This window comes from Micromesistius poutassou (assembly GCF_964030765.1).
Source record: "Micromesistius poutassou genome assembly, chromosome: 3".
NCBI lineage: Eukaryota > Metazoa > Chordata > Actinopteri > Gadiformes > Gadidae > Micromesistius > Micromesistius poutassou.
In genome coordinates this window covers 15,521,523-15,536,038 of record NC_140273.1, presented here as the reverse complement: position 1 = coordinate 15,536,038, position 14,516 = coordinate 15,521,523, and the positions used below count along the sequence as shown (strand labels likewise).

At 45.7% G+C, this 14,516-nt stretch overlaps 2 protein-coding genes across 2 annotated transcripts; both read left to right on the top strand.

Moving 5' to 3' along the window:
• Positions 1-976: 976 nt before the first annotated feature.
• LOC311340673 (retinol dehydrogenase 8-like) lies at positions 977-4,683 on the top strand (the record flags this gene model as incomplete). Its single annotated transcript, XM_084465546.1, has 6 exons — positions 977-1,082; positions 2,378-2,539; positions 3,140-3,319; positions 3,693-3,786; positions 3,959-4,142; positions 4,456-4,683. The coding sequence occupies 6 exons, from the start codon at positions 977-979 to the stop codon at positions 4,681-4,683; spliced, it is 954 nt and encodes a 317-aa protein (XP_084321672.1).
• Positions 4,684-6,492: 1,809 nt separating this feature from the next.
• palb2 (partner and localizer of BRCA2) lies at positions 6,493-14,256 on the top strand. The gene is made up of 13 exons (XM_084465971.1): positions 6,493-6,595; positions 6,781-6,873; positions 6,977-7,036; positions 7,136-7,331; positions 7,767-9,311; positions 9,739-11,198; positions 11,419-11,571; positions 11,806-11,888; positions 11,990-12,139; positions 12,709-12,825; positions 13,240-13,327; positions 13,522-13,739; positions 13,809-14,256. Exons 2-13 carry the CDS (start codon positions 6,796-6,798, stop codon positions 14,041-14,043), a joined length of 4,383 nt encoding a protein of 1,460 aa, XP_084322097.1. The 5' UTR covers positions 6,493-6,595; positions 6,781-6,795; the 3' UTR covers positions 14,044-14,256.
• The last annotated feature ends 260 nt before the right edge of the window (positions 14,257-14,516 follow it).

The following is a 14,516-nucleotide window of genomic DNA, read 5'->3' as shown; positions in this document are numbered from 1 at the left end:
ATAGGATCTGCTGTGTGTGTAGATGTTGAGGAAGAAATGCCATTGTTTGGTAAAATTGTTTTAATAATCCTAAAAAAAGAGGCTATACATTTTGTTCTTATTGAGTTAAATTCTGTGTATGTTGAGCATCTCCATGCCTTTCAAGTTGGAGAAACTGACCATATGTACATTGTAAATCGAGATGATTTGCAGCACCACAAGCCTTTCGACCTGCAGATGTCCTATGGCTGTGACGCATTGTTTTATATTGTACCTGACTGCTGCATTTTGTAAGATGGAGTTGCTGCTGAATTTTGTAAGATGAGTCTCATGGTGCGATTTCGTCAGATGAGATTTAATAAAAAAAGTCTAATATAATGCATTTCTAGTAAGTATTTTTGTTCAGGTTTATATGGAAAAGACCAACTAACATTTTGTAGTATAATATAAAGTAAAAACACCTATATTGTCAATTTGACACTGGGTGAAATGTTAAAAAATAACACTTTTGGAGTTGATATCAAAGGAAATAACAATAAACTGGTGTTTAAAAATAACACTTTTGGAGTTGATAATAAAGGACAGATAACGATGAACTGGTGTTTAAAAATAACACTTTTGGAGTTAAATTTAGGGAAAGAAATAACAATAAGCTGGGGTAAATGATTCCGGCTTGGTGTTCCTGAGGAACTCTTAAAGTGTAACATTTTATCACTTTGTTAGTGTTGTAGTTTATTACACTAATGAAAGTGTCAAATTAACACTTTCGTGGTGGTCCCCATATATACACCCTGAAAGTGTTGGATTTAACTCTTTCAGTGTAAAAATGTCGATTTAAAATTTGCTGTGTAGTTAACGTTATCCGCTTACACTAGCTGTTCTCAGTGTCCCTCTCATCCTGCACAATTGTCACCGTTGTGAGTACGTAGGAATCTATTTCCGAGACAATACTCCCCCCAAAGAAAACAACTTTCCGAATAACTACAGCACTGGAGCTATGGCGAGTACCGGGCAGAAAGTAGTGCTCATCACCGGCTGCTCCTCAGGCATTGGTTTAAGAATGGCAGTGATGCTGGCAAATGACGAGCAGAAGCGATATCACGGTACGTTATTTACGTCCTTTTTGAATACTTGCTTTGACATTTCTCTGTCTTCTGGGATTTGAGAAAGGCAGAGACACACAGTAAGACTGATGAATAATGACAACTTACAATAGGCGCACATCTGCGCATGCCTGTGCACGCGCGCGCGTGTGTGTGTGTGCGTGCGTGCGTGCGTGCGTGCGTGCGTGCGTGCGTGCGTGTGTGTGTGTGTGTGTGTGTGTGTGTGTGTGTGTGTGGCAAAGCTGACCTAAACCACCGGGGTTCAAGTAGGCTACTCCTCGCCACATTCTTATTGATCCAAAGCGAGGTTATATTTAAACTCCTCAATCCATTATCCCTGCTCTGGGTGACGGCGGATGACACTACGTTACATTAGATGCAGCAGAAAGCCCCGCCGTCACACCAGTAGCGGGGTCACGACCCCGTCCCCTGCCGTTGTGAGCAGCTGAGCAGGGTGACGCTTGCATTGTTGCCCTGGGCAACTAGATGTAGGCCTAGTGACTAGACAAACTGTTATGGAAACGTGGTGTGTGGCTGGTTGTCAGCCACATTGTAAAGCCCTAGTTAGTGGGGTTATCAGCGTTGGGCTAATGTAGACGCAAGCCTATTGTAACCTACAAGCAGGGCTATTTTAAACCACACAGGTTTATGTAAAAGCCACATAAGCTTATTATCTATTTAGCAGTGGCTAAACTAACCTAAAACCTCTATTAAATTGTGATTATTATCAAACATAATTTTGTCAAAGGGAGATTAAGGGGGAGAATGAGTGTGGCTGAGCACTGGCCTGGTGAACTCGCCGTGACCCTGCGCATTGTGGTATGGTGCTGAACGATAACGTAACCTGCACAGGCAGTCATTTAAAAAGAATGCTATGGAAAATAGCCAAGGGGCATGTAAATGGGAGCAGGACAAATGAGCATATGCATATTCTGGTTCAAAACACACCCTGGAACCACCGCTAAAGGTTCTCATCAACTCATATTTACTTCCATTTAATGTATCTCCTGGTAATCTCACATCTCATTTGAGCAGCTTTCAATTTTGACCAAACGTCAGCAGAATATTGATGTAATCCAAGTAAAATATGTTGATAATATGATGTATATATATCGATAGTAGATAGTAGTTTGTTTTGAATTTTGCAAGCAGAACACCACTCTTAAATGATCAGATACAAACAAATACATGACAAATGCAAATGTTCTCTGATCATTCGTATTCTTCCATCCTCTCTTTGCTGGCCCTCTACCATTACTCTCCCCCTCTTGTCCTGTACATGTGAACATGTTCAGTCATAGCCACCATGCGCGACCTGAAGAGGAAAGATAAGCTGGTGGAGGCTGCGGGAGAGGCTTATGGGAAGACTCTGTCTCTGGCTGTGCTTGATGTCTGCAACGACGACTCCGTCAAACAGTGCATCGACGGCATCAAGGATCGCCACGTGGATGTCCTCAGTGAGTTGTGTGGATAAGATCATCGATCGCAGTATTGATACAAGAAAGGCCTACTATTTAGTAATTGACCACATGCTTTTAGTTGATTTTACTTGTCACTAATGAACATATAACATTCTCAAGGATGCCTACAAATAAACGGTGGACATTGGGGTTCAAAACCCAGAACCTTTAGTCTGGGAGTCAAACTCCCTACTGCCCCGCACCGTTACTCCAACACTGTTGAACAAAATGCTGAACAAGAAACCACACTTAAAAACAGTTTGAAATAGGTTCCTTAAAGCTATGAAACTAAACAAAATATAAAGATCAACAATGCCTTGTTTTATGTTCATTTGTCGTTAATGAGTAGGCAGGGATTAGACATCTTCCTCAAGGATGCATTCAGGTACGAACTGTGTATCTTGGGATGCGAAGGTATAACGTTTAAGCTTATGTCACCTTGTCACTGTTACATGTCCTAAAACAACTAATGAAAATCTCTCTGTCTCTCTCTCTTTCTTTATCTCTCTCTCTCTCTCTCCATCTCTCTCTTTATTCCCTCAAAATGTGCTCCCATTCCCACTTCCCTGTGGTCTCTGTGGATGTTCTCCCGGCCAGTCAACAATGCAGGCATCGGCCTGGTGGGTCCGCTGGAGAGCATTCCCATGGAGGAGATGAAGAAGGTGTTTGAGACCAACTTCTTTGGGGTGATCCGCATGATCAAGGAGGTGATGCCGGACATGAAGAAGAGGAGAGGAGGACACATTATCGTAGTCAGCAGTGTCATGGGACTGCAAGGTACACTCTGAAAATGGAAGTTACTGCATGCGATTGTATAAGGATTATCATTTAACAAATCTGAATCTGAAAAAAAGGAGGACCAGCTGGGTGAGATGTAGAGATTCATATCTGAAGTAGTGGAAGACAAGCTAATTGTTTATTCTCAATATATATATATATATATATATATATATATATCATTTTTTGTTATCCATCCATTCAGATATATACTCAACGAAAATATGTAAGCCTTTAGGTCAGCCCATTTTATACATAGATTCGCCTGCAAGAAAGATAATCATTGAATTAAAGCTACAACTGTAGCATTGACATGAATATCTTGAGGTTTTCAGTACCTGCATTTTAAGTTAAACCCTGGATGTCTCTCCAGGTGTTGTCTTCAATGACGTATATGCAGCTTCTAAGTTTGCCACGGAGGGCTTCTGTGAATGTCTGGCTGTGCAGCTCCTGAAGTTCAACGTAATGTGAGTAGCCCCTCCACATGTTCTACTTTAACATCTCCACACAAAGACAATGTTTGATCAGTGTTGATGGAAAAATAAAGATAAGGTTGTGTCATATAAATGTATCTTCACATCCACACGTTGTTTTAACAAACCCATATAATATCTACTGTTTGAATACACGTCTATGTAGTTTGTCAATGATAGAGCCAGGCCCGGTCCACACAGAGTTTGAGGCCAAGATGATCCAGGACGTGCGGCAGAAGGAGTACCCTGGTACTGACCCCGAAACAGTGAACTACTTCAAGAACGTCTACCTTCCATCATCAGTGGACATCTTCGAGACGCTGGGACAAACTCCCGATGACATCGCCAGAGTGAGTCCACATCGGCTAGTGTCCATTGGCTGTTGAAGTATTTTGCAGTATAGTGTCAGTCGCTTTTGTCCAGAGGGTGTGTATTTGTATATAATATGTATTATATTAATGTATACATACTGAGCTTGGCGTCTGCCACCCAAACCACTGGCCTATCCAACTTGTTATCTTTGCATGTGCCATTATGACAACGGCTGTTACTTAGCTTGCATCTTCAATGTAAGAATTTAGTTAGAAATAATAATGGTTATCAATCAGGACAATCAATTATTTCTGTCCGTCCATTCCCAACGCTTCTTATTTTTGTTTACAGTGCACCAAGAAGGTCATTGAGGCCAGCAGTCCTCGTTTCCGTAACCTCACCAACCCCTTGTACACGCCCATCGTTGCTCTCAAGTACGCTGATGAAACCGGAGGGCTGTCTGTCCACGCCTTCTATCACATGCTCTTCAACCTGGGCCCGCTCATGCACGTCAGCATGAAGGCCATGCAGTACCTGACCTGTGGCTGTCTGAGGAGCAGGACCATCTCGCCCAATTAAACACACACACACACACACTGGTACAAACACAAGGAACGCTGTTCCAGTGTCTCGGGAACAGAGAAAACAAATCTATTTCCCCCCGACAAGCAACCGGCTCTCATACACACTAATGCACACACACATGTACATGCAGGCACACCCTGCCATGGTTGGAATGTCATTTGCAATGTTTAAGAGAAAAGATAGAAGAAAAGATTGCACCGTGAAACATAGCTCTGTGTATTTGTTTTATTATATATGTATTTAGTCATTTTTGTTCATACCTCATTTCTGTTTATTATTGGGTTAATTTGGCCTTAATATCTATCACTTAATCATTCTTGTCATACCACTACCCCTGGTGCATTGCATACAGTATATTGTTTATTTGTTATACAAATCTATGCACCATACTATGGTGAGTAGGACGCATCTACACAATGAAATAGTAATTTCTCAGTTGTTTGTCATATTGTTTGTCAAAGTGTTTGATATTGAAGATTGTTTTCGTATAATTATATATATTTATATTAAATGAAGGATACTGTAATAACAGGGCTGCCAAGTTTCACAAAAGTATGGAGTAAGATTGTGAGTGTTGGGGGTGGAGTGATCCTTCACTCCACACAATTATTGTTTCCAGCCATTTTACAGATCATTCATAATTGATTAGTACAAATGTACAGCAACTGTGTGTGTGTGTTTGTGTGTTTGTGTGTGTGTGAGATGAATGGACACTTTGTGTGTGAGTGGTTGACCACTCACTTCAAAAAGTACATCTATATGCGGCTGCTCTAAAAGCTTTCTGCTTTTTTGGAAGGGGGCTGTCCCTTCGCTGCCCAGAACTAATTGAAAAAGATGAATACAGGCTGCCAATGCCAGAAATAAAATAAAAATAACATAATGGTAGTCACGGAACACACAGACTCTTTTTTAAATCAGTGCCCATGTCCCATGAAAGGAGCGGCGTCTACATTGTAGAAACCGTGTTGACATGAAAGTACGTTGTGGCTGCAATCGCTTGGCATCGCAATGCTTCGGTTAGGCCATTCAGAGACATGGAAATGACACTTACTCATCTTCCATTAGGAGTAACCAGCGGCCCTGCCAGGTTTTCAGAAAACCTTGTAGTGAGATTTGAGTGGCACATTTGTTTGGGGCCAATTCGGGGTCACCACCACAAACTGAAGACATGACTACTTACATCCATTTAATGAGTTTAACTTGTTTAATATAACTTTAAAAAGACAATATATATACTTTTAAAATGGTTTAAAAGTATGGATTCATAAAATGTTGTATGTATACGTTATTCTATGATAAACTATTTATCTGTTGAACATGAATCAAATTAAATGTTAGTTTAAAGTAGCCCACATTCATTTTATGTAAGTGTATAAATTGGATTTTGTCCAATATATATATTTGAGAATATATTTTCATTGGGTAATAGGGGGCCCATAACAATTATTGCGCAGGGACCCTGAATGACCTACCAACTTGCCATATTTTATGACGATGAGAAGCAATTGACGTTGCCCGCATTATTAAGTGCACTTCCAAAATGACTGTGGGTTGATCGGAAAACTAGGACGGCTAATCAGTGTTTCAGCGTGCCGTCGCTACTACGGTGTCACTTTTCTATGCAGTGGTCGATACCCTTTTCAGCCAGCGAGGGGCATGACTCCGATCATTCGATCGCTACTTGACTACTCTGGTCTGTTGGGGGAGCGGCGGGAATCATGTGGGATTCCGAAATTGATGCTACCCACCATACTTCCTTATCAAGCATCACAACAAAGTTAATATGTTCAAACCATGGCTAAGGCTATCTAGCATTTAGTATCGACCAGTATAAACACATGGAGAATAACACACAGGGACGAATCAACTGAGCGGACAACGCTTTAGTGATCGATGTTGGAATGGTGTAAGTTAAAAATCAGATCGATTATTGTGCGTCACTAAACCTAGCTCATTCAATCCCTCGTAATACTCGTAAAAAGGTTTGATCAAATGTTACAAACATTAACCGTTGTTTCCTTGTTAAGTCGCGTTAGCTTCCTGTTAGTTTATCGTCGCTGACTACGTGTTTGGCCTATTTCCAAATGGCAGGCTCTAGAGAGGAGCATGGAGGAGGATGCAGGCTCTACACTGCAGTGCAATAATAAGTTGAGGAGTAAACTGTACAGCGATGACACGGAGAAGGTGAGTTAATTGATGTGCTTTTGATTTGGTGTTTCAAAAAGTAGAATGGAAATTTGTTAGCTGTTGTTACCTGCTGTGACTGAACAACTTTGACCAAAAACAGCTTCGCAGGAAGCTAGCCTACTTGCAACGGGAGTATTCCAAAACACAACAAAGACTCAAGGTAAATATTACTGTGACTCAGTGTCAGTGATTTTCTGAGGACGTCAATTAACTTAGGTTGTTGTATTAAGACTAAATATAACTACCATTCTATCCACAGCGTGCTGAGCGATCAGAGGGCGTGAAGAAACATGAGAGGACCAGAGTCACAGAGCAGAACTCTCTGCTCCTGCCCCAGATTGATCTGGAAGCATCAACCACCCGTCCCAATGTCGACCGATCCTCGCCATCTCCCAGACTCTGCGCCCCTACTAGTCAAATCACTGGCCCGCCCCAAGAACATCATCACACTGAAGGTGCACTTTGCCTCAATGGATCAAAAGCCACTTTAACGATTATATAAATAACATAACTAGTCTATAACAGGAAACATAATCTGGAAACATATTATAAAAAAGTATGAAACATTACTTTAAATATACTTTATTGTCCCCAGGGGGGGGGGGATTTTAAATGGAGACAAATGTGGCTGGCTAATCAAACACAGCCACAATCAAACTTCGATCAGACCAATTTAGATATTGTATATAATAATTCAAGTTTGTGTGTATATTCTGTTTAAATATCTTGGTTTTTCATAAAATGATTTCAGTGCCAAAATGAATCCTTGTTGCATTTGTTATTATCACAATCCATTCCGACTACACTTTCTTTTACAACAATAACATCAAAGCAGCAGAAGTAGTAGTGATAATACCCATTTGAACTCACCAACGGTACTCTTTTCCCAGGACAAGTGGAGGCTGACGGCGGCAGGGAGAGCCCAGCGGTCAGGTTCCTCCTCCCCTTGGAGGCTGCTCCGCCTCTCACCCCTGCCTCCAGCCAGGACGACCAATCCAGGGACCACCCCGGGAGGCCCACCCCGGCCCCCAGCTCAGCCCTGCGCCTGCGCTCCCGGAGCAGCCGTCTGCGCTGGCAGCAGAGATGGAGCGAGAGTGCCGAGGTGGTCGGCAGCACGGACACCAACAGCGAGGAGGGACTGGGGCCCGGCAGAAAGCTCGAGGAAAAGGGCGTGGCGGAGAAGCGCGTAGGGACGCCGGAAGTGGTGGCGGAGACGCAGGAAATGAAAGAAGGACGTTTGAGCGGTTCAGAATCGGAGTCTTCCTCGCTGTTGTTGACACACTGGAACACGGAGAGACACACCGCAGAAGGGTGGTCGGAGAAGAAGGGACAGGTGCAGAGGGAGAAGGAAACGGACCTGACTGGAGATAAGTTAGACAGCGAGTCCCCCTCTCTGCTGCTCCCTCATTGGACACCGGCTCTACCTGCTGGGAGGGGAACACCTGAGGACACGCCGAACCACAATGGAACCGAAACGGTGGAAAAAGAAAGAGGAGGAGGAGGGTTGGAGAGAGAAGTAAATGCTGGAGAACAACAGGGATGCGACAGGGAAACCAAAAGGGATGGATATGAGGAGGGAAAAGCCAGAGATAAAAGCAGCCACACAGCCATTGGACCAAGAGTCGACCAGCATCGAGGTAGATGTGAGAAGGAAGAGGGACAATGTGATAGAGGGGTAAGCCTGGCAGCCTCCTGCAGGCTGGGGGAAGGGCTGGTCTTCCCCCCGGAGTATTACGTTAGAACCACCAGGCGCATGACCTCCTCCCAGCAGCAGCAGCAGCCAGACATGCAGATCAGCCTGTTCTCCAATCTGATTGGTACAAGTCGGTCTAGAGGCCGTGGGCGGGGCCAGGGGCGGAACCTGCACACGCTCCAAGACAGGCAAACGCAGCACGCCGGCGAAGACACGGATAAGAGCAATCTGAGGCTTGTGTATTCCGACACGCCCCCACAAATGGTTTCTCCCGCTCCATCCCATGAGGCACAGTGTTCCAGGGAGAAGGAGTTGGATCCATCGCTAGATAATCAGAACCAAGAGCGTTTCCTCTCAGCGGCGCCCAGCACTAGACCGTCGAGGGGCCGGAGGAGGAAAAGAGGGGTGCCGCGGGGACGGAGGTTTGAAAAGGGCTCTTTTTGTTTAGACATCAGTTATACAGACCAAGAACAGACTTTAGAGCACTCTGTACCTGCCCTGATCTCCAGTTCCCCATCACAGTCTTTCCCTGTGGCTGGAGTCCTGGAGCAGGGCCCGGTCTCAGTAGTACCCATTATTATCTCCCAGCCCCCCGCGTCTCCACCCGATCTCCCCCCAGGGATCCCACCTTCAGCTCCGGATGAAGGGCCAACCTCTGCCTCGGTTTCTGGAAGTCTGGAGCGGGTTTATCCCATCTTCAAGAGGAGCAGCTCGGTGACTGAAAGACCCCCACATGATGTCTGTATGTATTTGGGTTTTAATAAAGACAAAGAAACAAAGGCAGGGATAGAAAATGACACGTCATACCTAAAGATACATTGGATAGCAATTGTACAATTCTCGATGATTTAAAATGTTAGTTTGAATCCAGACCAGAAATTGCAAAACATCAAGTCTGTAAATGTCTTGCTATGACTTGAATAGATCAATGAGTAGTTTTTAGTTTGTCTTCATGGCCTTACAAATTCTAGGTAATAAAGGACACATACAAGGTGTATACATTTGAATGTATATTAGGTTTAGTTTGTAATCAGGCATGTAAGTACAAGTATTTAGTGTGAAAATTAAAAAAATACCTATGATGAACGCCAAAATACACCATGCCTGTAAATAATCCCCTTATATTCTTCATCCTCATATTTTTCTGGCCTTTTGTATCTGTGTTTCAGCAGGCTGGCGGTCCCTCCTGCTGCCCTCCCCTCCAGGCCCCAGCGATCCCCTTCTCCACCCCTCCCCATTGGCCCTGGGCCTTGCACTCAAGCCCCCGGTCACCCTGGACTTCCATCTTCCCGACGAGCAGTTCGGCTCCCTCAAGCTCCACAAGCTGCAGCAGGTCATCGATGCCACGACGGAGCCCTTCTCCACCCCGTCGTATCACACCCGGCGCAGCAGTCAGCAGGCGTACGCCCTGTACAGGGCACACAGCGACCAAGCGTTGGCTCCCTCCCTCCCGTTCAGCCCAACCCCCACCCTCTCCATGTCCCTGCTCAGTCCAGACGACGGCCTGCATTCTCGGGTACAGTCTGAAAACCTCCCATGTTCGTCTGCAGTCACCCAGACCAATCCAAATGGGGAACGCAAGCCTATTGATACCCAGATGTTCCTGGAGTGGATCCCAGTCACGCCCGGGGAGGATTGTAAACTAGACCCAGGCAACCAGTTAACAGTTGGACAGTTGGCAAATGGCCCGGAGCAAAACAGCCGGAGGGAGGCGGGATCACCCGTGGGACGGTCTACCGGAGAATGTTTGGATCAGCCCATGGAACAAGAGACATTTGCAGGCACAAAGTTAGAGGGCCTTGCTGAACACTTGCTGCTGTTGGAGTCCTCTACCGTTTTGACCGAACAGCAGGGACATGGTGGAGGTGTAGTCAAGCTGTTGGAAGACCATAGGGCTACCAACCACCAGAGGGCAGCAGTCAATGATTTTCTTGCAGAGGAGCCAATTGGAAGCCCTTTCAAGTGCATTACTAACCGTCAAACAATGCATGCCTGTACTGATCCTGGGGTCCAAGAGGACCAACACACAACCCGTTTGACCGACCATTCACTTATAGATGAACACACTACAAATTCCCCTACAGACGCATCCGCAGGAAGTCCTCCGCTACGCCCTGGCGCCTGCTCCCCCCTCCTGCTGAGCCCGTCTCTGGTCTCCCCACCCTGCCCTCTCCTGGCCCCACACCTCCTCCCCTCCAGCTTCCCCTTACCCTCCCTAGGACTCACCCCTCACCATGCTCGCCCCGCCTCAAGCCTGCCCCTCACCTCGTCCCCTCGCGCCCCCAATCTCACCCTGCCTCCCGCCATCAGCCCGTCCACCCTGTCCCGCTCCCCTCCACACCTCTCCCCTCGTCCCTTCCTCGCGTCCCCCCATCGCGGCGCCCCTGCGCCCGCCCCTCCCTCCCGTCAGACCCCCATCTCGCTGGATCCACCCGTGGACGTGGGTGGGCAGTGCCAGGGGTCTGTGCCCAGTCGTGGCCCGTCCGTCTCCGGCGCTGGTGGGCCTGTGGATTCACAGCCTCCCCGTGCCGCCGGCGCCTCTCCTAGAACCGACGATGCACACGAGCACACCGGGGGAACTAAAGCGGTGGCGGAGGAGTGTGCGATCAGCTTCACACAAACGTTGACGGTAAATATAAGCGGGAGTAGATATTTTTTGTATTTTTATATATATTTTTTTTTTTTGGAGAAAAATAAGATGACTCAAATCCACCAAAAAAACGTCTCATTGCTAATGCTCTGCATCCCAGGCAATTTTTCACTCACTGAAGGTTGAAGAACTAGCTAAACCATGGTTCTCTAGGGCTGTCTATGCGTGTATTGACAGCTGTTTCCCTGGCTCCCACTAGGCCCCAGCCGGGGGCGGCCTGGTAGATGCCTGCTGCGTGTCAGGTCCTTCTGGAGGCCTGTGTGTGGCGGCGGCTGGAAAATGGGCAGTGTGTGTGTGGGACCAGACATCCAGCTCCGGCTGGGGCCTCATACACACGTGGACTTTCAACAAGGTAATTCTGAGTGTGTCTGTGTGTTGTTGTTTTTTTTGCTGTGTATGTGTTGTGACCAGCATCAAGAAGACATAATGTAGACTTTTAGACTGTAGTCTAGTTTGAATACACTTCAACAGAGCCGATTGAGGAGGATTTACCTTGATAACATTTGCAGACCTGAGCATGTGTGTTAAACATGTTAGTGTCTAACCTTCACACATCCTTCACTCACATTGTTGTTGTTTTTTCCAGCCGGTCATCAGTGTGTTTTCTGTGCCGGACTCGGTGGGGCTGCTGTGTGTGACTTTGGGTCAGCTGGAGATCCAGGAAGTAAGGTAGGAAGACCAACCTGTGGTGTGATATGTACATTGGTCCCATATATGGTTGTTGAGCCATCCAAACTGAAGTCTGTCTGTCTGTCTGTCTGTCTGTCTAGGGTGCTTTCCTGCTCCAGCCTGGTGGAGGCGCTGCTGTGTCAGGGTGTGGTTCAGGCGGTTGTGGGTGTGGCCCGGTCCAGAGTGGTTTGCTCCTCCCACCTGGCAGCCATTCCTACGCTGCAGATCTTCATGCTGTTGGAGGACGGCAGGTAAGAACAGGAAGAGAGGTTGTGATTGGCTGCAGACCTCTAGTGGCACGCCTCCATTTAAATGCCTCCAGAGAATATTTTCAAACCTACAAAAGGAGATTTTGTCCACAGTTTAATCCACATTGGAGTAATAATACGAATAATACATACTACTAATTACGATTTACATTGAATTCAGATACACATAATGTAGGAGCAGGTTGTCTGGGGGTTAGACATCTTTTATAAAGATGCGTTCACACAGACATCGGAGATCGAACCCAGTGTCTGTGGCAACAATGAGGGGAACATGCTAGCCAATACAGTACCCTGGTCCCTGCCTCATACCGTTTACATTTACTAACTGTTAGCTAGACCGGGAGCATACTATATATATTTAAATCACTTCTTATAACACATTTTTATAGACTTGCTTTTACGTGATGCCGTCTTTTTATTCTTTTCATTCTATTCGTAAATGTCTTTTGTCAAAGCACTTTGTAATCGATTTTTTTTAAAGGTGCTATATAAATAAAGATATTATTATGGTATTGAGACATGGTCATAACTGTCCCAAACCCTGGCCTCAGTGCACCCAGCCCCCGGCCCCTGGCCTCCCCTGGCATGCACGTTGGCGCCCTGGCTACAGTGGACGGCCTGAAGGACGCCCTGCTGGGATCCGCTGAAGGCGGGCATCTCTTCCTCTGGTAAGTGACTGATGGGCAGCAGGCAGTCTCATAACACCCAAACGGTTGAAACGAAGCAAAGCTGAAAATGGTAATGTGTTCGGCTCGCTGCACGCATGCATTTTATAACCCAGTGGTTAAACCGTTTATTATTATTGCGTCTATTTTAAGTGGAACAGAGACACCCCTTGATAACGGCCCTTGGAAATCGAAGATAACAGAGGTTTCAAACTAATCAAGCTCGGGTCTATTGACTTTCAGCGCCATCCACTCTGGTGACAGCACTGGGTTAGTTAACTTGTTCAAAATGTTCGTTCAATGTTGACTACGGAACCGATTGGGTAATCGTACAATAGAAAAAGTGCACATACTCTCTGTTCTGACTATTAATGTGCTTGTTCAGCACCATTTACACAGCTGTTATGCTTCTCTCAGGAACCTAGGCACTGGGCAGCTGTTACAGAGGATCCTACTGGACGAAGGGTTAACACACACAGCCTGTCTCCGAGGCTACAGCTACTCTGTAAGTCGTTGATCAGCATGCCGGGGTTTAGTTTGTGATAAGGAACACGTTATCAACCTGGTTTTCCCATAAGTTAATTGGAATTATTCTTTGATTAGAAAGATGAGTTTATCTTTCAGTTTAGTTATTAGTTTTTATAAAACCTCAATTTCATGAAATGAAAGTGTTTGAAAAAAGAGATTATGTTTGCACAGGGGGTACTGCTTGTCCTGCTGCAGCACCAGTACCTTGGATCCATAGTGAGGGAGGAGGTCCAATCATACCACTGGGAAGAAGAAGGCAACGTGGTTTCCATGGAGAAGGAGAAAGAAAAACCAAAGACCACGCTGTTCTCCTTAGTCGCCATTAACACTCTCAGTGGGAGATCGGTGGTGGCCAATCGACTACACCAGCCTGAAGCCTGGTCTGGAAGGTGAGGGAAATCAATTAAGAGTCGAATTGATTTTATAACTTTGATCTCACCGTCCTTTGTACCGTGCAGGTTGTGTGAGGCGGATGTCCTGGGCTCCCGGCTGGTGGCTCTGAGCCAGAGTGGTAGTGTGCACGTCTGGGACCTGGGAGGCCCCACGGGGCCCAGCGTGGCGTGGGCTCCTGAGGCAGACGGCTGGCACATGGCTCGCTGGGGCGGGTCCAACATCTTAGTGACCGGCCATCAAAACGGAGACCTCACGTTGTACCGCTACGACGGCCAGAACTCTGTCCAGACCACTGTTTAACAGACTTGATTCTTTTAAATGAATGTCACCCGGCTTCCGGAACTACCGATGTTGGTAAATGTTACTCAAACACCAGTTTATGACTTTTAACCTTAATGGTACAGACGTCTAGCTGAAAGTTGCCACAAAAAAAAAGTATGAACCAGCTGTTGGGTTTCCTGGTTGTTTTAATGCATTTCGTATTTACCTGTTCTAAAGCTAATTATATTTGTATTTAAAGAAAAGCTAAAGTTATTTTACCATGTTCTATTAAACTTTGTACAAATGAAATTGCAGCCATGAACCAAGCCAAACAAATTCAGTCGTGATGTTTGTTTAATGCTATGCAGAGCCATTAGTCCAGAGTGGAAGAGCTGAGGCAGAAGATCAAATGTAATGGTCCAAAACGCTCTTTCGGTTAATTTATGAAACCGCTTGTTCAGGTGGTTAGCATGTCAATTTGATAAGACTTCTCCATAATATCATGGCAGACT